Source organism: Crotalus tigris, unplaced genomic scaffold (assembly GCF_016545835.1).
Source record: "Crotalus tigris isolate CLP2741 ecotype Arizona unplaced genomic scaffold, ASM1654583v1 scf7180000024436.1354646, whole genome shotgun sequence".
NCBI classification, from domain to species: Eukaryota; Metazoa; Chordata; class Lepidosauria; order Squamata; family Viperidae; genus Crotalus; species Crotalus tigris.
In genome coordinates this window covers 473,465-499,737 of record NW_024100605.1, presented here as the reverse complement: position 1 = coordinate 499,737, position 26,273 = coordinate 473,465, and the positions used below count along the sequence as shown (strand labels likewise).

At 37.7% G+C, this 26,273-nt stretch overlaps 1 protein-coding gene and 1 non-coding gene across 3 annotated transcripts in view; both read left to right on the top strand.

Moving 5' to 3' along the window:
• Window positions 1-26,273, top strand: part of LRP5 (LDL receptor related protein 5) — a 136,759-nt gene that overhangs the window by 84,159 nt on the left and 26,327 nt on the right. For both annotated transcript variants that reach the window (XM_039331262.1, XM_039331261.1), the window contains exons 6-11: window positions 1,375-1,771; window positions 3,454-3,625; window positions 19,236-19,452; window positions 22,190-22,479; window positions 22,700-22,926; window positions 24,381-24,565. In XM_039331262.1, coding sequence (XP_039187196.1) covers window positions 1,375-1,771; window positions 3,454-3,625; window positions 19,236-19,452; window positions 22,190-22,479; window positions 22,700-22,926; window positions 24,381-24,565 — 1,488 coding nt within the window. The remainder of the gene's footprint in view (window positions 1-1,374; window positions 1,772-3,453; window positions 3,626-19,235; window positions 19,453-22,189; window positions 22,480-22,699; window positions 22,927-24,380; window positions 24,566-26,273) is intronic.
• Window positions 7,790-7,878, top strand: TRNAY-GUA. Its single transcript is given in 2 exon segments — window positions 7,790-7,826; window positions 7,843-7,878. It is a non-coding gene; the product is annotated as a tRNA-Tyr (tRNA).

Here is a 26,273-nt window from a genome sequence, read left to right as displayed (position 1 = left end):
ATAGCTACAGATCCCACTCTCGCTGTTTAAAATTGTATTGTTTATTTTATCTTGATTGTAGAATATCAGTACAATTCAGATGTCATTAAACGTATGAGTCCTCAAATATTCTAGGCTGTCAAAAATAAAAAAAAGGTGGGATGGAAAGGAAATTCAGATACATAGCCAATTATCCTGAATAATCAACTACAAGTAATGATCTAGACTGAAATTGGGCTTTGATTCTCGTTTTAGCAATAGTCTGCAACTTTATTCAACATTTTAAGCTTATTTTGTCTAATAGCTATTTCCTATTCTCTGAGAGCTTGGCCATGGTCAGTAGTTCACTAAAGATGTCATCTTGACACATGACATTAAAAATGCATTTTAAAGAGAATATTAGGATTACATTGGCTATTATCAATGCTCTTATACAGATCTACAATGAACTATTATACACAGTTCTGTTCACTCTCATAAGAATATTAGAAGTTTCTGTCTTATGGCTACTGTTTGGGATTTAGTTAGAAGAAGAAATATAATACAAGAAACAGGCACTGAAGGCATTAGAGGTTTGCACCATGCTCAAAGAACACAGCCTTCAGAACAATGCATGTAGTATTTTTAAAGAATTTGATGACTCAAAGTACTGTATTCTTTTGCTGCTTGACTTTAGGAGGATTGCAAAATCTGAATTAATGGTTCATAACCTCAATTGAGGTATATCTATCATATGTTAATTCCTCAGAAGCAAGGACAGAAAAAGGATATTTGAATTCATACCCTGGATGACTACACCAGAAGTATCTGTTGCATCCAAAACAGATTGGCACCTCAAGCAGCTGTGTTTGCGCACCTCTGTCTTCCAGTTCATCCTTTCCATTATCTTACCCAGTCCTTTCTTGCTTTTTGGACATATAAATATGAATGCTGCATTTGCCTGGTTCATTTTCCATAATTGGATATGCATTGCAATGGGTGATTGGGATCGCTATGACTGTGAACTATAAGACCAGGAATCGCATGACTTGCTGTCATGATGATATCTCAGATGGAAAAAAGTCCCAGAGAGCATCACTTTGAAGACACTGTAAGCAGTGTCTTTGTATAGGAGTTGTACTTAAGAAATGTATATTTCTAGTTGTTTCAGTAGAACCAGAAAATGTATATTTCTAGTTGTTTCAGTAGAATCAGAAATTACTGTTGTCCTAAAACATTATTGTCATTGGAGAAAAAATTGTGATCTTCCTTCACGATCAGATTGCCTTTTTCTATGCAATCCATACATTTCATAATGTAAAGTTAATCGGAAAACTAGAACTAGCAACAATTTAACTACATGGCACAAGGAACGAACTGTTTATTGGTAGTTTACTGATTATCACTTTTTCCTAGGTGCTGAGGAAGTCCTTTTGCTCGCTAGAAGAACGGATCTACGAAGAATTTCCCTGGACATGCCAGACTTCACAGATGTTATTCTGCAAATAGACAACATTAGGCATGCTATTGCAATTGACTATGACCCTGTTGAGGGCTACATATATTGGACAGATGATGATGTCAGAGCTATTCGACGGGCATTTCTTGATGGATCTGGAGCCCAGACTCTAGTAACAACAGAGATAAATCATCCTGATGGCATTGCAGTAGATTGGGTGGGTAGGAATTTGTATTGGACTGATACTGGTACAGATCGGATTGAAGTTACACGTTTGAATGGGACGTCAAGAAAGATCCTTATTTCAGAAAACTTAGATGAACCTAGAGCAATAGTGCTCAATCCTGTGATGGGGTAAGTCTTGCGAGTATTTGTTCAGTCTTAAAAAACTATGGTGGTTGTTTTGCCTTTGCATTTCTGTGCTATGGAACATGTCACAGGTAGTCTTTGTAGAGCCGTGGTTAGAATGCAGTATAATTGCAGGATAATTCTGCCAACTGCCAGAAGTTTGATTCTCACCGGCTCATGGTTGACTCAGCTTCCATCCTTCCAAGGTGGGTAAAATGAGGATCCAGATTGTTGGGGCCAATACGCCACTCTGTAAACCACTTAGAGAGGGCTGTAAAGCACTGTGAAGTGGTATATGCGTCTAAGTGCTATTGCTATTGCTCAACGTAACAACCACAATTGGGACTAGAATTTACATTTAAATTGTTCCAGTCATAAGTCAGACCCAATTTTACAGCAATTTTTTTTACAATGATTGTTAAGCAAATCACTGTGGTTATTAAACAAATCATATGATCATTAAGCAAATCCAGCATACCCAATGAGCATCTTCCCCCCCCCCCCCCGGAAATCAGCTAAAAGTGATCACACCACCCAGAACAGTTACCAAGAACTCAAATTGTGATCATGTGACCGTAGGGGTGGTGTGATGGGTGTAAGTGTGAGTGAAGGTAATAAATCACTTTTTCCAAGGCTGTTGTAACTAAGTCCAGAACCACTTGTACTTTAAAAATGTTACCTGTTTTGCCATACCATTTTCCAGTGGCAGTGTAACAGAATATGTTTTCCCAACTGCATATTTTTTATTAGTATTTAGTAAATTTGGAATACACAACCATCAGTCTATTTATTCTAGGCTGATGATTTTTAGGTAAAAAATTTCCTTCCTCATTTAAAGTATTTTTCCATATGATATTATTATCCCTTTCTATATCTTGCAAGCTCTGAAATCTTTGAATGAATCTTTCTCTTTTTTAAAAATATTTTTATTGAATAACAAAAATTAAAAACATTGAACATGGTAAATCAGATTTGACATACATCACAGTTCATATTCACAATTAACTACTAATATAAGAAAAAAACCCTTTACAATAACATCACTCTAATCTCAATCTTAACTTATCTCATTACAATAACTACCATATTTTTCCCCCACCATCTATAAAATTTATCCCAAATTTGATAAAAATCCGTTTCATCCTGATTTTTGAGTCTCTTAGTTAACCTATCTAATTCTGCGCAGTGCATAATTTTATGAATTAAGATTTCCTCACTAGGTATAGCCGTAGCTTTCCAATTTTGAGCGAATACAATTCTTGCCGCTGTAACCACCTGAGTGAATAAATATATATCTTCTTTACTAACATTATTTTCAAGAATTCCTAACAACAATGTCTCAGGCTTATACTGGATGTTTTGCATACTCATTTCTGTTACCCATTCCCAAACCATACGCCAATATCTCTGTGCTTCCTTACATAGCCACCAAACATGAAAATATGTGCCCTTTTCCTTTTTTACATTTCCAACATAATGATGAGTATCCTTTGTACATTTTGGCTAATCTTGCTGGAGGGAGAGGCCATCTGTAAATCATCTTATACGAATTTGAATGAATCTTTCTCTTTAGTGCCAGTTCATGGAAAAGCTTCTTGCTGAAAGGCACACTTTAAAAATGCAATAATATAGTTGATAAAATACTTGCATGTAAAAATAACACTGCTGTTCTTCTCCTTCCACAAAAGGTATATGTATTGGACAGACTGGGGTGAAAATCCAAAGATTGAGTCTGCTTATCTGGATGGATCTGAGAGGAAAGTGCTGGTGAATACTTCTCTAGGATGGCCTAATGGTTTGGCATTGGATCTTGAAGAAAACAAACTTTATTGGGGAGATGCAAAGACTGACAAAATTGAGGTAAGTGAGAATTTTCCAGATAACTGTGGTAAGAATACATTCTGTTCCAGAGAAAACATCTTGATTTGTTTTCCTACTTTTTGGAAACATTGCATTACCAGAGATAGTTTCTGAAAAGGATGGGAGCGGGGGGGGGGGGGAAAGCCCCAACTCCAACAATAGAGTTTGTATGTTGCTTTAAAAGGATCCAGCCTGTCCTGACAACTGAGAACAAGGGGTGCTTTTTGCCCAGGCAAATACAGAACTGCACCGTCAGAGGCCAAGAAGCAGAGAAATGTTAGAGCTAGGCTATTAAAATAAGTCAATTTATTGAAAGTTAGGTCTGGAATTCATTATCAAATGACAAACATGGAGAAAACTATTTAAAACAAATAATATTCTCCTTCAGAATTCTCAGAAGAGAATTATATTGCAGCTTAATTCTGTCTGGGTAATTTATGCATCCTGCTGGAAGTATTTTGTGTTAAGTTCAAGGCTTACTGACTTTATACAATAAAAGTAATAAAATCCAGCAAATATATGATGTAAGTCTTCAGGTTGGGAGTATTAATCTTGAGCATGTGATACTGAAAGAGTATTCTTTGTGCAGTTACCACAGTGTGTTTTCTAAGGTAGTGCATTTTTTTAAATGCGCCAGAAACTTTAGGATGTGTTGACAGAATAATACTCGGAATTCAAAGTGACCAGGCACAATTTGTGGTGGGGATGCTGAAGTTAGCCATTTGCTCTGTGCTCTGTCTTGCCAACCATACTTCTTAAGCACCGTATTATTTCCTTGGCAAAAATGTTGAAGAATGTCTGGTATATAATAGGTTGCACAATAATGTACTTCGATTAATTGCATGTTGCATTTTTAGCTGTCCGTTGTTTCAGAAAACCAACCTTTTTGGTCCCTTGAGAGGGAGAAACCTACCCAGCCCCGCTCCCAAGCAGGAAAATACTGCTAGATACATAGGAGTGTGTTCCTTAATTATGTGTGTAAAACCTCACATGGCAGAAACAGCAGTTATTCATTCTTGGCAGAAACGTTCCCATCTGCAGCATTCAGCTGTAGATACAAAGGCCTCAGTCACTTCACAAGCCGTTTATATCCTAAAGAAACCATTTGGCGAGCCTTGTCAAACGTTGCGTGACAACAGCCTTTGGGGCTTTCACTGCAAATTTGGCACCCTGTGGTAACATTGTTCCCAGCTCTTAAAAAGTTTTTTTTTCTAACTTGATTTGGCAGCATGTTTGAAAGGTGGGAGAGAGAGGAGAGAGAGCAAAAAATTGTAACAGATTTTAGAGAGGTAGATGGGGAAAGTATCTTGGATTCAAGAGGTGCAGCTGATTCAAAGTGAATGGCAAAAGTAAATTGAAAGAAAATTTAGGATTCTTTCAGAAAACAGTACATTCCAGGAACAAATGAATGTGGCTTACAAGGTTCCAGCTGAAGGAGTAGCAAAGAGCCATTGACACCTGCCTGCAAAATTTGCCTGATTCTCTTTCAAAACCAGTTTTGTGGGTTGTCTTGTCAACATTTGCTTAATGACTGTGTATAATTGCATAATTAAAAAATGTTGACCTATTTGTCTATTTTTAGAAGTGTTTTCCTAATTTAAACTGCTGTAAAACAACATAGTTAAAAGATAACATGTAACCTGCAGAATCACCACTTCTTCCCCCCCACAGAAGCTTTGTGATTATTTTCTTCAGAACAAATTCAGAATTTCCACCAGACATTCTCTAAAGTATTGTGCAGTGCTAAACAGTGTCTGTGAGGCATAATGCAGGTCATTAGTTCAGGCCCTTCACCTCTATCTGCAAACCCAACAAAACTCATTGATCCTTCTGACAACCTGGTTCTTCCTACTTTTTCTCCCTATAGTTATTTGATGGATATTGTAGAAACAAAGCCTTGCTGTATGTCAGAATAGGCTTTCAAAGTAATGACTTTTACAGGGAAGTATTTTTATTCCAGGTAATTTCTGCATACATTAAATATGATATTTAAAATAACACGTTTAATCTCCAGCTCAGGTTTGAAGAATTTCTTTCAATCTTGTAAAAGATAGAAGGATCTTCTAGCATGGTTACCTTTACATATGTAAATATACAAATCAGTCCAGAATTCTAGAATACATGTTTATATTTATTTCTCAAAATTTAATTGTTTTCCTTTTGTGTCTTAATTATGTTTTACATTTTTGGGGAAAAAAAACCTGATCAAAATCTTACTCAAAACTTGAGTTGCAGGGCAAATCTACTGTCCCATCTCTTGTCTTTAGTTCCCAGACTTAATTTCTTTGAGGCTGCAACAGTACTAGCAAGAAAAGTGACTGCGTGAGTGGCTTCCCTTGTTTGATATTCTAAATGCATTTTATATGGTATTTTTAATTTATAAATAATCTGCTCTTTCCTTACACGTAAACTAAGTAAAAAGAATTATTGAAAAAAGTAGCTGTTTTATACTTAAAATTAATGATGTATTCTTTATCCTGCATCAAAATAAACTGTTTATTTTTTAATAAATGGGGCAGGGAGGAAGAGACGGTTGGGAGCCTTGAATAGGGTAACTGACCCATCAGGAAGCTATGTCAGAAGTAAAGCAGTTGCCTTCCCACCGTCAAAGGACAAATGGACGTTGATCATCCTGAATAATACTGAGTAGCCTGACTTTCAGGGAACCAATTAAAGGACTGCTGTGGCTTGCTGCAATATAGTTTCCACACAAGTTTGAAATTCTTCTGATTTTCTTCATCTGATTGAAATAGAATGTTGGCATTTTGTCATTTCCTACACATTTGGACCATATTACATGGAAAACATTACCGTAAAAATATTTAGAGCCAACCTTCCACTTAATGGGACTGAAGCTTTGGTAATGCATATATATATTTCACCAAAATCTTTTCCTTAGTGATTCTCATGCTGAATCTTTTGATCTTTCAACATGCTTTGGATTGAGCAGACTGGGGGGAGAAAGAGCAGTGGCATGGAACTGGAGAAGGACAGGAAGGAAAACTCACCCTGTGCCCATGGAAGTAAAAAAATATGCTTTTTGTGCATTAAGATGGGGACGAGTGCAATCGGAACACATCTTACTTGTTTTGTTATCTTGAAAAGGAAGCTTATTAAGAGGAAATCTGTTAAAATGTAAGAAGTTACACAGAGACCACTGCACAAAGATAGCATGAATTCAAATATTACAATCAGAGTATTGGAAAAAATTATCAAAACCACTAACTATAATCTGGCAATGCCCCTGAAGACTACAAGGAGATAAATATTGTTCTAATCCGGAAAAAAGGGGAAAGGAAATCTGGGAAATAATTGAACATCTTGGGCAGGTTTTTTGGGAAAGATTATTGAACAATGTATTTGTGATCAGTTGGTTTAGAACAGTGGTTCTCAACCTTTTTAATGCCGCGACCCCCAACCGGTCGTAAATCGAGGACTACTCAACCGGTCGTAAGTTGAGGACTACTCAACTGGTGCAGCACCGTTTGCAGAATGGGACTTTTGGCAGGCTCAGCAGGGCAGAGACAGCCTGGACAATTCCTATTGGCTTTTGAAAGCCAATAGAATTAGACTCTATTCAAAAGAGTCTATTCTATTGGCTTTCAAAAGCCAATGGAATAAAAGGGAGTAGCACAGCTAAGGAAAAGGGGAAAAAATGGTGGACTGCGTTGTTTGGCGACCCCCGTGAAATGGTCATTCGACTCCAAATGGGGTCCCGGCCCACAGGTTGAGAACCACTGGTTTAGAATGTCACAGTTACAAGAGCCAGCACAGCTTTTATTATGAGTAAATTATGCTAGATTAACCTTGCCTCTTTTTTTTTTTTTTTACAGAATTACCAGCTTAATAGATCAGGGGAATGCTGCAGATATAATCTCAGCAATGAATTTGATAAAGTCATCATATGTAGACTAATAAAATGGTAAAATATGAGCTGGATTATACAACATAAAACAATACTTCTGAATATCTCAGTATTAGTCTGAGAATAGTGCTAAGTGGACTACCACATGGTATTCTGTCTTAGCCCTTGCTGTTCAAGATTTTTATTAATGACCTGGATGGAAAGATTGGGGAAGTAATTACCAGATTTGTGAAATATCTAAAACTAGGAGGAGTGGCTAATTCTTTAGAAGAGAGAGAGAATTTAAAAAAAAAAATATCCCTTTGATAGCTCAGCTGGTAGAGTGGAGGACTGTAGAGTTGCTTGTACTGAAATCCTTAGGTCGCTGGTTTGATTCCGGCTCGAAGGAGGCTTTTTATTCTCTCCTTTGTCATCATTTCTAAAGTTGCTATTCATCTTTTGAGAGAAACAAATTATGATCTTGCTTTAAGAGACAGTTTGGTCTAGTGTTTAAGGCACCAGGCTAGAAAGAGGGAGATTGTGAGTTCTAGTCTTGCCTTAGCCGTGAAAGCCAGCAGGCACAAATGTAAAATTCTACCTCTTAAAAGGAAAAAAAAAAGGCTCATTATAGTATAGAGAGACTTCACTTGGCAGTGGTACAGGGTACTGTTGGGTATTTTGTTAGATCATAAATTGAATATTAGACAGTTTAATAGATAAATGCAACTTTTTAAAGTTAAAAAGTCATAACAAAACTCAGGTGTTTAAGTTATAGGTTTGGTGGACAAAGTAGTTTGGTAATAATACCTCTTAAAGAATTCTTAGTTGTTGATTGCAAATTTAAAGTAAGCAATTGTTCCATCCCATCCTGCTTTATTCAGCACTAACTCAAATGCTCTGTTGACTTTTGGGTATCAATTTAGAAAAATGAGAACAGGTTCAGAATAGGATGGTGAGGTCAATCCGGAGACAAGAAATGAAGATCCTGTGAAGAGAAAGGAGTTCTGTGAAGGTCCTAATGTCAAGATCTGCTCTCCTTTCTTCTAGTGTGAAGGACATGGAGTAGTGAGTTTAAGTTATGGGAAGGCAGATTTCAACTGAATTTTAGCAATTGGTTAATAATAGAAAGAACTTGATGATGGAACCACTTATCCAGAGAGGTAGCAGGTTCAACGGATTCAGTTAAATGCTATAGAGATGTCTGTATGGAATGATATAATGTGAATTGCTATACCAATCAGAGAACTAGACTCTAAATTGCCCATTTCAATAGCACAATTCTATATATTGTTAAGGGTGAGGAAGAGACAAATAATGCCCCCACACTGTGCAAATTATACAGTTTACGTTCTGTGCCAGGTGTTATGTCCCAAATACATCACGTCATTTGTGCAATGATGTTGATGCACACATCTCATTTTGATATCAGCATGGCCTTGTCAGTCTTGGAGGGGGGACTTTCTCACTAATTTAGAAAAAGGCCTAAGCATTGTTTCCTTTATCGTGGATGTTTTGAAATATGTAAAATACACACAAATGTACAATATAAGAAATAGAATGTTTGAAAGTTGAAGCAGCATGTGAAAGATTTGATTTGAATATTTTCAGGAGTAATGTATATTTATGCAAAGCACTATTTTCCACTCCATTGGTTACCTGGCTTTAATTTGAAAATTTGCTAACATCTACAGGTATAACTGCCTACGTTACCTGTGTTCTTAGGTATATTTAGATTCTGAAATCTGATAGAATTCAGTTTGTCTTAATTCTCAGATTTTTTTACAGAGTGTTTTCCACTTCCAGGTGGAATATATATCTTTCCTTCTAGTTTAGAATATATAATAATGATCCATTTAGGTTTTTAAGAGCCCTGGTGGCAGAGTGATTATTTTTACACAGTTTTAGGCATTTCATTTAGTGTTGTGAGATTAAATGATACTGAATTGTTTTTCTTTTCTCCAAACCCGTACTTAGAGCAAAATCAAGTGAAAATGTAAGAAACATTTTCCTCACTGTGGTTACCAGTGAATAATTCTTCATGTTTTGATCCCCTTCATCTTAAATAACTGAGGAAATTCACCTCAGTGGTTTTGTTTTGCTGTGTTTGGGGTTCATTTCCTCCATGCTCTGTGTGCATGTGGTTAAAGTGCTGGGGGGGAAAGTGTATTCAGGGTATGCTCTTAGCCTTGCATGTAAGCAACTATATAGTGGATGCTTTCTGGATTGTAGATGGCCTTGATAGCTTCAGTGTCACACTGTGTGACCCATTTGGGGGGGGGGGAAGCTGATTAGAAAGTGGGTGTGCTCAGGCTCACTCACCATTATCTTAAGAGAAACATTTAGGCTTGTTCAATTGATGTTCAGCAACTATCATCTGTATTAAAGTGTGTGTTCAGCTTTTTATGAGTATGCTTAGTGTCATGAGGAGATACCTGTCACTCAAAAAAGGAAAGGGTTTTTCCTAACATTGACTGACTAGAGTCATCCTGTGGGAAAGGATGCTAACTTACTTTAAACTATGGGTGACCCTTGCCTCCTTTTTTTTTGTGAGCAATAAAGACCTAAGGGGGGGGAGCAAGGAGGGTTTAACAGAACCCCCACAGCTATCTGTGCCCTTCATTGGTGGAAGTGGCTTTCACTTGAACTTGCATTTGACAAGCGTGTTCTGTCTCATTCAGAAGGACCCTTCAAAGGCAACTAATTGAAATGCTTGCACCCCTTCATTCCTTTCCCAAGTCTTCCCCACCATGCACATGCCCCCAGGTTTGCTTAAACTTCAGGGCAGTAGCATTCATGGTTAATGAGGGTCGGGGTGGGGGGAAGGAACAGACCATGCAGATTTGCCTTTTTTCAAAAAAAAAAAAAAAAGTAAAATTCTGTGGGAAAGGGTTTTTTTTTTAAAGCTCCCCTACCCAACCCCTTATGCCAATGTCTGAGAATCTAGTAGCACTAATAAAGAAGCCGGGCTGCTGTTCCCTGCCAAACGTTTTGTTGCACACTTGTTAGAAATTCTTTTTGTCTTTCTAGTCCTTGACTTCATGAAATGAAACACAAATCAGGTCCCCAGAATGAAAGGTTGCATGTCTGCCTTGTGGCATTTGGAACGAAACTATTCACTGCCTGGATGACTATAAATAGAAAGCCAGTAGCTGCCTAATTCTCCACTTTGAGGTTCTTGCAAAGAAGCCCTCTTTCTTGATGAAGGGTGACTTTTGAAAGAAAACCTGGCAAGGAATTCTTATCCTTGCACTTCTAGGTAGGGCTGTGTTTCCTCTAACAAAGGTGTATTCTTGGACCCATCGCAAGATATATCATCTCATCTGTAGAATTCCATGTGAAATTTGAATGCAGAACAAACACCATTCTTTCTGCATTTTGCTCCTGAAAGATTTCTTTGGCTTTCCTCCAACCATCGGCTCCTTTTTAACTTGTATTCATTCTTCTGCAAGAAGACTAAATTAGTGGTGCAGAGGGGTGATTTCCCCCCCCCCCCAGATTCTGAGAGACAGAACAAGAATTGTGATTGTTTTTTTTGAACGCACGATAAAAAGATTTTATTCTTCCAATGGACTTCTGAAGTTGCCGACGTAAAAATCCAATAGCGTACTGTTGCAGTTCTTCAGGCAATTTGTTTGGTTGATTTGGTCATTATGAATGCCTAAAAATGCTGTGTTGTCCTTTTATGCAAAGCGCTGTCAGCCGTCTTTCTCCTCCCCTTCTAGCTCTTTCTAAAGAAACGGGAAGAGAGGGAGGAGGGAAGGAGAGTTTCTGCCATACTTCCAATAGTTTGGATGGGCATACATGAGCAAAAGTGGTCAATAAATCATCTGCCTGAGCAGGCACTTTTTAAAACTGTCCCACGTCACCATTGTTTTTGAGTTGTGAGAGCAGGAATTGAAGCCCACTTTGAAGTTTTCTGCAGATTAATTGCAATCTGAACAGCTTTTTGTTAACATTTTTTTGGGGTTGCTTATTGCTGAGGCATAGTTTGTACTCTACTGCAGACGTCATTATTACTCTGATTCATATTTGTGACTGCTAACCATAATTAATTTTTTTTAATTCTGCCTACCCTTTCCTTTAAAAAAAAAATTAGGTGTAATTCTTCAAGATGGTTCTCAGCCTTGCCCTCTGCTTGCTGAAGAAAAGAGTGGAAAACATTTTAACCTAAATTTTGTTATTCCCATGCCTCAAATTGAAGTCTTTTGTATTTCTCTCTCCCCTTCTTCCAGTTCCTTTGTTGCTTGAGCATTTGCATGAGAAAACAGTGCAAGGGGCAATGTTAATTTTCAATCGACGCCACCAACTTTTTAATGGGGCTACTTTTCAGTTTTTATGACGAGTCCCTTGTTATGTCTGCATGCTGATTTCATTGTGATGGTCCATATGTTTTGCTTGTCACTGTTTATGACAAGGCTTCCTTCACCTAAAGCACCCTGCTGCCCTTTTGCGTTGGCTGTGCCTAGAGGTAGCCCTGCTCTTTTCCCTTTCTAACTAACTTTCCCTTGGGAGTCTGTGGTGAGCTATTGAACACATTGACTCTTTTGTCAGTTTTCGTCTTGCTTTATCTTGGGTGCCTTTGTCCAATACTCCAATTTTACAAGAGTGTTTGTACTGTCATGCTGTCCACCCACCATAGATGTAAAATTTGTCTTCCATTACTCACAGCTTTGTTCTGTTAATGGTGGTTAGACATTTTTCTTAAAATTTCCTCTTAGTTAAATTTGCTTCCTGGTTGCAGTTATAATTGGCATATGTACCTGGTCTTGGTGAATTTCCTCTGGACACATTGATATTTTCCTTTACCAAAGATCATCATCATATATTTTGCTAAAGAATATTTGCTTTCTTAGATATAACTAGTTTTTTGAAGCTAACAACCGCACTTTCATATTATTGTTATTGTGCTATTTGCTATCCAGGAGTAGCCGATATAGCAGGTAATTTTAAAACAATTTTTTTAAGCAAATGATACGATTCTTATTTTATTTTACCGAATTATCTAAATAATTTTGCACATCTTCTGCACCTTTTTTCTGCAACAGTTTCTCATTAAACATCAAGTTGTCATACTTTAAGTATAATCTATGTGCAGATCAATCACAAACAAGTTAGAAATAAAAAATACTACAGTATTGATTGTTGCTAGTAATCTTAATACTTTATTTATACTTAACACTACTACACTAGTAACATTACTACATTTACATGGAATGTCTAGATGTAAACGAATAGATTCATAATCTTATCCTGTATTCATTTAAGTCAGTCTTTTACAATTTGTTCTCCTTGCAGATGTTTTATACTACAATTCTAGTATCCAGAAACATCATGAAGGATTCTGATAATGCCTTTTATACCTTAGGCATGAAAGCCAGCTGGATGACTTTGGGCCCGTCACTCTCCTCAGCCCAACCTACCTCCAGGGTTGTTGGGGTGGTGAAAATAGGAGAAAGGAGTATTAGTATGTTTGCCACCTTGAGTTGTATATCAAAGCAAAGGCGGGATAAAAATCAAATAAATGAATACTATCTGCATTTGAAATAGTACATTTAATATAAAACAAATACTGCTTAGATCATTAGATGAAAGCTAAGTCTATACATTTTCCCTTCCGTATAAAACAAATTGAGGATGAATCCAAATTAATGAAATATTTTGTTCTAATTTTCAACCAAAATTAGTCTGATGTTCAAATTCACAATGGGCAGGTTTTTTATGGAAATGTTTTGCTTGTTGATCCATACAATAACTTTTTACAACTGTTTTTCTCTTTAACAGGTTTTAGCTTAGGAAATTAAAAACAACCTTACCCCACCTTGTGCAAAAGAGCTTTTGAAAAATTGTTGGGAGGGAGAAAGTTGATTGCAGGTAGCTTCGGGATCTGTCCTAGCTCATACTATAAGTTAAATCACTCTTCCAAACTTCAGATAAAAGAGTGGGGATCAATCGGTGCATTCTTGTGTCTTAAGAAAAACTCTTGAGTTTTTTTTTTTCAAATCAAAATTACTACTTTTAATCATGTTCCAGTCTGTAACACTAAATGAGAACTTGCCAAAATGGGCATAATTTATCCATGCATCATGGACCTGATTTTAGCTAAAGGGATACACTACCTGGTCCTTGAGGGAATCATGGAGCCTCCTGCTTATTTGATGTTTTGTAAGCCACCTGACATAACAAAACCCATCTCTGAAGACAGTCTATAAAAATTCCAAAAGAAGTAAAAACAGAACTAGACAGATGGTAGAGTCATTAAACATATAAGCATTTAGGGATAAGAAGCATGGCAGAAGAATGAAGAGAAAGAGGCACTCTAGCATATGGTTTGTACACAACATGAGATTGGCTGAAGCCAGGACGAGGGAGGAAAAAAAGTTTTGCAGGACAAGAATAAAATTAAATTTATCCGCCCAGTATTAAGAATACCTGAATAAAGTTCAGAATATCTAAATATAGTTAAGGTTATAGATTATTATTCTGTAATGTAATCTTTAAACCACTGCAAAGTGAATTTTAACAATGCCACGTGTAGTCTACAAGCAAGTCTGGAAGATACCTGCTTAGGGAAGGCTGATTTTATCTTCCATCCCATATTGCTGTTTTGGATAGCTAATCCTGATATTAAAAATTCCAAATGGCAAGGATAATGTCAGCACTTTCAAAAAAGTTTCTGTACTTACTATGTCAGTAAAAGCAGAGTTATCATGCTCTCAGAGAATGCATCTCCTAGTCGGGAATAAATATACTTGTTTCCATTCTTTGCCTGTGAGTGAATCAGGGCCATTTGGCAGACTCTTGTTAAAAGACCAGAGGTTGACGAAGGTTAGATCATTTTTCTGACCTGGCAGACATATGAGAATTCCTTGGGTTATGTAGGTGTATGTCTCGAAATGCACATTCCAGTGTGGGTGGTCTGTCCATTTTTCATTGCTACAGTGGAATGCATACTTGGATATCTGTCCAAATGAGGCAACATGGTACTTATAGCTGCATCCTGAGGGTGCCAAGATGGGGAATGCTCTAAAGGCAATGCTGTATGGGAAAGCATGACTGTATAGTTCAACACAAAAAGAGAATACCAGTTTGAAGAACTCTTTTATATTTAAGAGATGCATTCTGCAACCACTTACACTTTCTCTCTTTTTCCCCCAGTCTTTTTCTCACACCTTTCCCCACCACCACAGATAGGTGTCTAAATTTATTTATTTCATCAATTTATATGGCCACCTATCTGACAGATGACTGTCAGTGGCTAACAAAAGGTAAAAGCAATAAAAATATTATTAAGGTTTATCATACAGTCAATGTTCAGACAGGATTTTTTTTATCCACCTATTGAGTCCTTCCCACATCTGCACCTGGGATAGGCAGATGTTGAGGCATCGTCGCAGAATGTAAGCTGTTCCAATTAAAGCTGCTTTTTGCAATTGACTGAAGGTGATTTTGTCAATGCCAGTGGTATTCAAGTGGTGCTCCAGTTGCTTTAGGATTGCATCCAAGGTGGCTATATTATTATGGAGTAAAGACCAACAGTAGTTAAGCCCAAACAGAACAACCAATAAAAGCCTTGGAGCTTATGAAAGACTAGCAAGATAGGAGTCAACACCATCTTGGAGCACATTGCAGTAATCCACCTTGGGAGCTGACTATGGCATAAATAAACATAAGTACTACCTCCTAGTCCAGCAATGAGCACAATTCGTATGCAAAGTGAAGTTATACAGAAATTCTCCTGGCCATGACTGCCACTGATACTTCAATATTTATGAACTATGTGTCTTGGGTTTAAATGAGGCTATTACTTAATATGTCTCTAGATATTTGGCAAGCATAATTTACTTGTGTAGCCCAAGGCAATGAAAGTCCCTGATCTGTATTAATTAAGGGTGGGGAGAATTACATGCATTGATCTTTAATTAGTCAATGGAGCATAGTTTGCAGATTCTTGTTAGATATTAATAGAAGTGCGTGTTGGGAGATATGTGCAAGGGAAGAGAAAATGGATGTGTAATTGAGCTTGCCTCTGATAATTCATTTTATCACAATTCCGGCATGATACAGTTGCTGAGTCTGACTTGTACTTGCTGATTTTTTTGCTTCTCAGATCTTTTTCACCTGCATGTAAGTAACACTTGCTTTGGCTTGCTGCGCTGTTGTTTTGAATTGCAACAACAGCAACATAATCAGATGTGAGATATGATTGATATTTATGTTTTCAGAAAGCTTTTGAGTCTTTTTTAATGAGGCAGAAGAGGAAGGCTAACAGCAGAAACAAAATGAGGCTATATTTTGCATAGGTTACAGATGTTCTGAACTTGACAGAACAGTTTTTTTTAAATATGGGACATTTGTTTTGCCAGCAGCTTGGTTCTAAACAACAACAACTGAAAGCTATACACTTTTGGTAGAACTTTCCTAATTCATTACAAATATAGAGAGTTTATTCCCTGCAAAACAGGGGTGTCAAACTCGCAATGTTATGTGACGTGTCACGACATATCACAACTGTTTTTCCATTGCCGGCAATGGGATGGGTGCAGTTTCACCATGACACATCCAGCCCACCGCGGCAGTTTGACACCCCTGCTGTAAAACATTTAAGTTAGAGTCAATGAGCTGAAAAGAGTACTTTGAAAGATGATTGCTGGAAATTAATAATAATGCAATGGCAAGATTGTGGAATTCAGTTGAATCCTGTTGGCAATAAAACTGTGATGCAATTCAGGAGACATCAGTCAAAACATCCCTTCTGTTATCCTTACATTCTATCATATTGAACTTCACAAAAGGACAGAAAACCCAAGAAAACTGCTTGTTAAATTAGTTCCTTTATCTCTCATCATCTCTTCACCTCCTCCCCCCACCCCCACCATGTATATACTTGTTTCAATCTTTATCCATCAACTTCTTGTGACTTTTAAAAAACAAATCACTATGCTGGTAACATTTAGATAACAGCTTTTCCAAATTATCAGGAATGGCAAAACAACTAGTCTAGCCAATTGTTTTTCTTTAGAGCATATGAATCATTGTTCTTAATATGGCATTTCCTTTAGGGGATGTACACAAAAGAGGAAAATGCAATCTTAATAAAAAATGGATACATTCAGAGCATTCTGGTATAATTTTCTGGGTGTTGTGTGGAACAAAACATTTGTCCATTGTCCTATAACTGCACGGGACAAGCCTATAGAGTGCAATGAAAACATTAAATGAGTATTTTGTTCTCTAGTTTTTCAGCCTAGGATCACAAAAGTTGTTGAGGTGTCAGTCCATGCCAGATGTAACCTACCATCTAACTTACAGAAAAAATTCAACAAGGGAATTCCCCCCCCCCCCAAAGTAAGCTTTAAAAAATTTTCAACAGGAAAAAATGGAAGCAATAGTTAAACATTCTTTTGGAGCTTTTTCCTGCAGAAGTAACCACAAAATTTATGTCCACAGACTGCAGCAGAGTGTATTTTAACTCAGCCTATGAACAGAAAAGATTAATTCTCTCTTTGCAAAGGTCAGAGAAAGCAAGATAGTTTTTGTATTTTGCAACTAAAAACCGGTAGCATAGAAATTTATAATGGGATTTTATTGCAAGTATTAAAGGTTTAAGGATTTTAAATGTACTTTTAAAAAAAAAAAGTTAGCAATATCTGAAAGACAAAATACAACACACTTAGATACACATAGCAAATAAGGAAAATTTTGTATTATAAACTCATTAATTCTATGCTAATTATTTAAAGATTTAAAATGAAATGTAGACTAGGGCAAACCAGAGGTTTTTTTTTCCCCTTACTTCTAAAACCGTTCTTAACATATGCTTAGATGACTTTCCTTTACTGTTATCCTTACTTTCTGTCAGTAATTTCTACCTACTGATAGAAGAGGGTTGTTTTTTTTTAATGGCTAATGCACTCTTCAGAATATTTTTGAAACAGTATAGAGTTTTGTCCTGGCATTTCTACCTCAAAATTTATTGAACTTGGAATGGTTTGAGTATGCCCCATTTTTCTTTTGAAGGGAAGAGGGATTGTGGCGTTTTCCTCCTAATAGAGTTATCAAAAATTAAGCAAGTATTATCATGTGGTATTGTTTTACCCTGCTACTGTGATCAGTTTGAACATTGATAAATATGGATGATCTAATAAGTCTGCAGTTTTTCCCCCCTTTGGAGAAATGACTTTACAAATGGGCATATACAAATTCTTTTTACTTGGGCTAGTGAGAATCCACTTCAGATGAGAGGGGACACTTTCCCTAATATTTTGGAGTTCATTAACATGGGAAGTACTGTGTTTCTCTGAAAATAAGACCGTATCTTAAAAGTTCTGAATAAGCATAAAGAAAAAGATAGTGAAGCAATTTATTACTTTTCCACAAAGTCCTACAGCTGTTAAGACGGTGGCTTGTGCTTTTGAACATAGAGGAATCGCATGAGTAATCCTAAATCAGTGATGGCGAACCTTTTAGAGACCGAGTGCCCAAACTGCAACCCAAAACCCACTTATTTATCGCTGGGTGCCAGGTGGGCGTGACCCACTGGGTGGGCGTGGCTGTGGTGGTCATGGCGGACTGGGTGGGTGTGGCCAAGGTGGGCGTGGTCACCTCGATATTGCTCGTGGGGAGGGACGCCTGTGGGGGCCAGGAAAGGTTGAGGGAGATCCAGAGGGTCTCTGGAAGGTGAGGTAGTGGGCAGGAGGCTTTTCCTGCGGGGTGAGGCAAGGCAAGGCGAGGCAAGATGGGGGATGCCATTGTCACAGGGCAAGGCGAGGCAGGGGCCGGGGTGGCTGCTGCCTAACATTGTCGACCCCTGCACACAGAGGCCAACGAGCGCATGGGGGATGACAGTGTCCATCAGCAGCCACAGCCTGCCGGCCCCTCAACTGGCACACTCTGGGACTTCACAGCCCACCACCAGCAGTTCAGAGAAGCTGCCTCTGAACTGGACGGCCAGTCGACAGCTGAGGAAGCAATGCAGTGGATTGTACCCAGGAAAAGGAGAACATGCGAGGCCAGGAGGGATGGGACGGAGGGGAGGGAAACCATCTGTACTGGGATGCATCCGGCCACATGGGACCCGGCGAGTTAGTGGGCAGCTGGTTGAAGAGGGATGGTTGCCATCTCAGGGGCATGGCGCGCGTGCCCACAGAGAGGGCTCTGAGTGCCGCCTCTGGCACGCATGCCATAGGTTCGCCACCATTGTCCTAAGTACTTCTCTGTGGTTTCTAAAGATGTTGCCAGAGTAGATGGGTGCTGAACTGTAATGCAAACAGATATAGATGAGAAGACCGAGCATAATCTTCATTACTGAATTTTGCCAAATTCTGGATAGACAAAATATAAGATTATACATTCATTTCTTTAATTGGGAATATTTCCTACTTTTGATTTTGGATATAATTTGAAATCTCACTTGATTTCTTCTCCATTTCTGTAGAAAAATGTACAAATATAATCTGTACTACAGCTATGGTCCAAAATTTAAACCACATTTATGTGTGAATAAAATATAGTTAATAATAATAATAATAACAATAAAGTTGGAAGGGACCTTGGAGGTCATCGAGTCCAACCCTCTGCTCAGGCAGGAAACTCTACACCATTTCGGACAGATGGCTGTCCAGTCTGTTCTTAAAAACTTCCAGTGTTTGAGCATTCACCGCTTCTGGAGGCAGGTTGTTCCATTGGTTGATTGTTCTAACTGTCAGGAAGTTTCTCCTTAGTTCTAGGTTTTATATATATATATATATATATATTTATATTTTACAGGTAATAAGCCTTGATGGAACCATGAGAAAAACACTCATAGAAGATAAACTTCCTCATATATTTGGATTTACTTTACTTGGTGAATACATCTACTGGACAGATTGGCAGAGGCGAAGTATTGAAAGGGTTCACAAGAAATGGGCAAGTCGGGACATTATCATTGATCAGTTGCCGGACTTGATGGGTCTTAAAGCAACAAGTGTCACCAGAGCAGAGGGTAAGTGAGGGCATTGCCCAATGGTTGGACCATGCTCCAGAATAATGTTTGCAGTGAAAACAATAACGAGTTTCACGGAAGAGTCGTATAAAAGAAGTCTAACCAGTGTTAAGATTAATTAGAAAAATTGGTATCCTCTTTGCAGATTCATTGTCTGATAGGTAAAAGGATCTGAGTACTTGCAGGCCAATTGTTCTCAGTGAACTCTTTTTTATTTGATGGAGTAACTTTGAACTCATTGGTTCGTGAGAAGGAGAGTGGCAGGTCTCTTCTTCAATCAACTATGTGCTCCTGTTGGACCTGGGTTGCACCTGAATGTTATTTCAACTGCCAAGAGTATTTCTTGACAGTGATGGAGAAAAAAGGCATAACCAATAGACTCAGGGCCTTGTGTGTGAGATTTGGATATTTGTATTGAGGGGGCTCAGTTATTGGCATGATCCTCTTGCAGAATATCACTTTTTCATCATTGCAGTGTACCCTTTCTCTAAGGGACTGGGGAACTCCAAAATGGTTGGAGAAATGCTATAATGGGAATACAGCCACCTGGTGTGTTAAGGGCTTTGAATAGTGCTGATGTATTTCTATTTTTGTTTCTTTTTCATGCTACCTAGGTCATTTTATGAGGTAAACATGAATAATTTATCATGTATTCTTACAAATGAGAAATAAGTATGATTATAGGGATGCGTCAATTGGGCTACAATATATCCTCTGTGCAACACCTTCTGTTATAAAAGGCACACATTATTAGCTACCAATCCAATTATGCTGTTTTGACCAATGTTTATGTCCAGAGAAGCTTTCAGTTTAAGTATGGAGATATATAAAGAGAGCAGCCGTTAATATCCTTCATGTCTGCAGATAGAAGGATCACACTGAAAATAACTGCATCTTTTACACACATACTTAGACACCCTGGTTTTGTGTGTGTGTGAATATATAAACATGAAAGCTTGCTCCTGACTTATGTGTACGTGCATCCATTACGATTCCCTAATTGGGGCTTTAGACACATTTCTATCCCTTAATTTATCTCACTGGGTTCTCTAAGATTCACTCATGCTTTTTAACCTGTAATAATTCCTCATAGCAATGTTTAACGGTACTGACTCAGGGAACATTTTCTAGAAATGTTTATTAACTGCTATTCCCAGACAACAAGCAGCTGGGATGAGCTGAAGTCTGTGAGATAAACGACAAGTCAAAATAGTGCAAAGTATGGGAATTTATTACTCTTACATGGAAAACACTTAGACATCTCCACAGGCTTTAATTCCCAAGCGCACAAAGAAATTCATGATATTCCAAAAGTTTATTGTGCAAAGAAGGAATGTTTTATTCTTTCATTATTGTTCAATGGAACTTTGTCATATCAATTATGTTTAATTGAAATTTTGTGATTCTTTTCAATAATCTTTTCCCTTTGAAACTGCAACAATAACAGTTACGATCATAACACCAAATTATTAGCTCTATAAAGATAGATTTTCACTCAATCCCATGAAATCTTGTTGAGTTTCACACATTTTCACACTCCAAAATATGTGTAGAGATTTACCAATGCAACTAGCATCTGTTCATCATCCAGATGCTCAGTCTTTATTACAACTGCTTGACATATCTTACTGAACCATGTTTGCTGCCTATTGGAAATGTATGTAGATTTAATTTCAGAAATTGGTTTACTAGCTTTGCTGTATTTGGAATTATCATGTTGACTAGGAATCTATGACCTTTCACACAGTGGGCCAATTTGGCATTATCTCATTTAATAATTGTTAATTATACTTTTTACGCAAAATGTATAGTTGGGCTGTTGGGAAAGTTATAGGACAGTGGTTCTCAATCTTTTTAATGCCGTGACCCCTAACTGGTCGTAAGTCGAGGACTACTCAACCGGTCGTAAGTCGAGGACTACTCAACTGGTGCAGCACCATTTGCAGAATGGGACTTTTGGCAGGCTCAGCAGGGCAGAGACAGCCTGGACAATTCCTATTGGCTTTTGAAAGCCAATAGAATTAGACTCTATTCAATAGAATAAAAGGGAGTAGCACAGCTAAGGAAAAGGGGAAAAAAATGGCGGACTGCGTTGTTTGGTGACCCCCGTGAAATGGTCGTTCGACCCCAAATGGGGTCCCGACCTACAGGTTGAGAACCACTGTTATAGGAGGATCTATTTGGTTAGCTATGAATAGATCCAATTAGAAATAGAAATATACTTACTATCTAATATACTTACTATCTAAAATAGTCCTTCCACAGTATGGAAAACTGAAATTGATTATGTGATGTGTATATGCAATATATCCCCACTGTTTCTTAGTGCTGTTGGTTGGGTCTGAAGATTGTGTTGTGTAGACTCTTAATTGATAGTAACAAGCATTATGTTTCCATATTGAAAAATGCATATTAATTCAGCAAACTGTAAGATAAATGGTCAATATTGGAGATAAGGGACTGAGACTGAAATGTATTGATATTATAAGGGACATGAGGTAAATTTATAATTAAAGTGAATTTTTAACCCAGGACTTCCAAATCTTCTTTAAGACTCAAATAAATAATAAATGGAAGAAAGCTTTTAACCTAGTTTCCTTCAATTAGACAATTCTAGAAGACATGGGGAAGAATTTATCTTGAGCCATTTTCAACATAGAAGGAGCTATGCTTTAAGACCTAAAACCTGCCCTAGCCAAGCTTTTCTTTTCCTTCAGAGAATTGTTTTTCTTTTTAGGGACAAATCCATGTGCCGAGAATAATGGCGGCTGCAGCCACCTGTGCTTCTTCACACCCCAGGAGTGCAGATGTGCCTGTCCAATTGGACTGGAGTTACTTAGTGATATGAGGACCTGCATCATCCCAGAAGCTTTCCTTGTCTTCACCAGCAGGGCAGCCGTTCATAGGATTTCTCTTGGAGCCAGCAACAATGATGTTGCCATTCCTCTTACGGGTGTGAAAGAAGCTTCTGCTCTAGATTTTGATGTATCTGACAACAGAATCTACTGGACAGACATCAGTTTAAAGGTATTTATGATATTTTAACTGAAAAGTTTGCTTTATTAACCAGCTGTTCTAATGGACTCCTTCCAGAACAACATTTTGGTTTTAAATATTTTGTTGTTTAAATGTTACAAAATAAAACATATCCTTGAGGGAACCCTGTCTTGTATTATATACTTTACACTCAGCCATTAATTGTTTTGTATTCTGAAATTCCTGTCATTTTTAAAAAATGTTTTTGCAGACAATAAGCCGAGCCTTCATGAATGGAAGTGGACTTGAACATGTGATTGAGTTTGGGTTAGATTACCCTGAAGGCATGGCTGTAGATTGGATGGGAAAGAATCTCTATTGGGCAGATACTGGAACCAATAGGATCGAAGTGGCCCGGTTAGATGGGCTATTCCGGCAAGTTCTTGTGTGGAAAGATTTGGACAACCCAAGATCATTGGCTCTTGATCCATCAAAAGGGTAAGAAAAAAAAATCTCAAATCCAAATTCAATGCTTATTATTGCTTATTAGTTTGATTGCAAATGTGTTCCCCAAATTATGGAATTAAAATACAATGTCAGAGTTTATATAATTGGGACTTTTCTGTCTTGCTCTGATTTCCATTACTATTGCAATGGAGTGAGGGGATTAGGGTTCCTCTTTGTGCCTGACTTTCGACTTTGTGCCCAATGTTGGTGCAGAAGGGACCCATCACTGTGGTGTGTGTATTAAGCAGTGCAAACATGATTGATTTTCTTTCAGCCAAGACACCCAAGGTTGTAAATGCAAGGATTGGTTGCAAAGCTGTCATAACTTCAAACAGCCACTAAACAAGATAGTAAGTGAGAACCAGCTCAATAGAAAAGGACAAATAACAGCTCCTATGGGAGAAGTGGAGTTCATTCATTGTGAGTTATGTAGCCAGTGGGATCATGGCCCTGTTTCTCTTGCATAGTTCTAGAGTAGGGGTGGGCAAGTGCACTCTGCACTATGCATGTGTTCCCAAAAATACTTTTTATATATTTGGCCCTTTTTGCAACTTTGAGTTTTGGATTATTTTAAGTGTTGCAGTGGGTACAATAAACCTTAGCTTAAAGCCACCATTTTCTCACCTTAAAAGTCCTGGTATCAAAATGGGTGAGTTGTCCCCAAAACAGACTTTTTGCTCATGATACCACTCAGAATGCCACCATGGTCCCTGGGAGACCCTTACCCTCTCCCAAATCATGCACGTCCCAAGAAGTTATTAGAAGTTACCCACCTTTGTTCTAAAGCCTGTAGGAAACCATGGAGCATATACCATATATCACCATTGCTTAGCTGATAAATAGGAGTGATGATTTCCCACAATCTCCCTCCCAGCAACACCGATTTAGATTACTGGTGAGGTGTTGTAGAGTGAGAATTGTATATATGTGTTGAGATATGTGTGGCTACAGCCAAAACGTTGGCCAATCTGTGTGCCCAGTAGTCAATCCTGTATCAAACAGATATTTTTTTCCAATCATATCAGTATTTGTAATCAAAGTCATGAAAAACATGCATGTTTTGATTTTTTTGTCTGATTGCTGTACAAATAAAAATCTTGATTGATGCTATACAATACTACACTTGTATGATATAGTTGGGACCAAACTGACAACCAATATTTTATGTTGCATAAGTTCTATTCCGTATGAAACTCATAAGAATCTATTCATGTGCTGAAATGTACAAAGAGAAGTATTGTCAAAATTTCCAGAATAGTAAACGAGGAAATGTTCTTACAGTTATTTATTTCTTTATTTCAAATATCTAAAATAAATTGTTTTGAAACATAGTAGAATATCTTTTTTTCAATTTTGAGGTCTCATAAGGCAATCTGCAAGCCAAGCAATTGCTCTGATATAAATTAAATATTGAATCATTCCAATTTTTGTTTCACTCATTACAGGTATATGTACTGGACAGAGTGGGGAGGCAAACCCAAAATTGTTCGAGCATACATGGATGGAACAAATAGTATCATGCTGGTGGATAAGGTGGGACGTGCCAACGATCTTACAATTGATTACAAGGATCAAAGACTTTATTGGACTGATCTGGACACAAGCATGATTGAGTCATCCAATATGCTAGGTAATATGCCAGAATCTAGAATATAGTAGATATGATGTGGAAATAAGCCTTATTAAAAACATCATTACTTTCTTTAAGAACAAGATGTACAGAAGAAAGCTATGGGTGACATGTCATGCTGAAGAAAGATCTTTAAGTCAAAGGAACTTAAACAGATCAACTGATCACATGGGAGCACAATATAACAGCCTTTTTGTTTAAGTAGCCTCCAAAACATTGTCTTATGCAAAATTCTGAATAGGATTTCTCATATCTTGTAATTTGTTCCAAAACTTTGGAAGAGTAATTGGTCATATCATTAAATAGAAGTAACAACAAACCAAAAGTAGTTGAAAAGTTTTAGAGTCCTGGTGTCCAAATTATGAATGTGAACAATAAAATGGAAAAAAATATTTCTCTGGTATGTTTCCCATCCCTTCCTACAGAAGAGCTTACTGGATTAGGAGTTCCAACTATTGCATTGCGAAGCCACCTGAGGTCTCTTCCATTATGAATGGGATGGGATGGGATGGAGCTGGAAGGGCCTGGGAGGTCTTCTAATCCAGTCCCCCACTCAAGCAGGACAACCTATACCATTTCAGACAAGTGACTGTCCAGTCTCTTCTTAAAAACCTCCAGTGATGGAGTACCCATGATTTCTGAATGCAAGCTGTTCCACTGTTTAATTGTCCTCACTATTAGGAAGTTTCTCCTTAATTTCAGGTTGTTTCTCTCTTTGATCAGTTTCCATTGTTTCTTATCTTGCCCTCTGTTGTTTTGGATAATAATTTGACCCCCTCTTCTTTGTGGCAGTCCCTCAAATACTGGAATACTGCTATCATGTCACCCCTATTTCTTCTTTTTTTTTAGACTGGCCAAACCCAAGTCCTGCAGCTGTTCTTCATATGTTTTAATCTCCAAGCCTTTGATCATCTTAGTTGCTCTTCTCTGTACCCTCTCCAAAGTTTCAACATATTTTTTGTAGTATGGTGACCAAAATTGGTCTCACTAGGGTTTGATAAAGCGGCACTAATACTTCGCATGATCATGATTCTATGCCTCTGTTTATACAACCCAGGATTGTATTAACTTTTTTGGCTGCTGCTGCACACTTCTGGTTCATAGTCAAGTGATCATCCACTAGGAGTCCAAGATCCCTCTCACACTTGCTGTTTTTGAGCCAGGTCTCGCCTAATCTGTACTAAATGTAAAACTTTGCTTTTCTCCACATTAAAACTCATTTTGTTGGGTAGGATCCATTGTTCAAGTTTGTCAAAATCTTTTTGGATTCTGAGCTTGTCTTCTAGGGTATTGGCTATTCCTGCCAGTTTAGTGTCATCTACAAATTTGATTAATTCCTCTTCTATTCCCTCATCTAAGTCATTAATGAAGATATTAGAATTAATATCCTAAATCCCCCTATAATTAGCAACTTGCATAGGGAGGAAGAAAGGGGCTGTAATTAACAAACACTAAAACAAATATGTACCGATATATTATTTGGATCACACATGAGTGCAGATGTAGCATCTTTGTGGTGCTAAGGAGCATCTGAAAACAGTTGTATCTTTTCTTGGGTTTGTGCACTTGCTTTTCTGCAGCTGACAGAAGATACTGGGAAATGAATTGCTTAGTTGAAGGTGCTCCTAAAAGTTGCCCAGTATATACCCACCTTTTGCCCTTTAAATTCAGATTTCTGCACAGACCTAATGCATATGTGCATGTATAG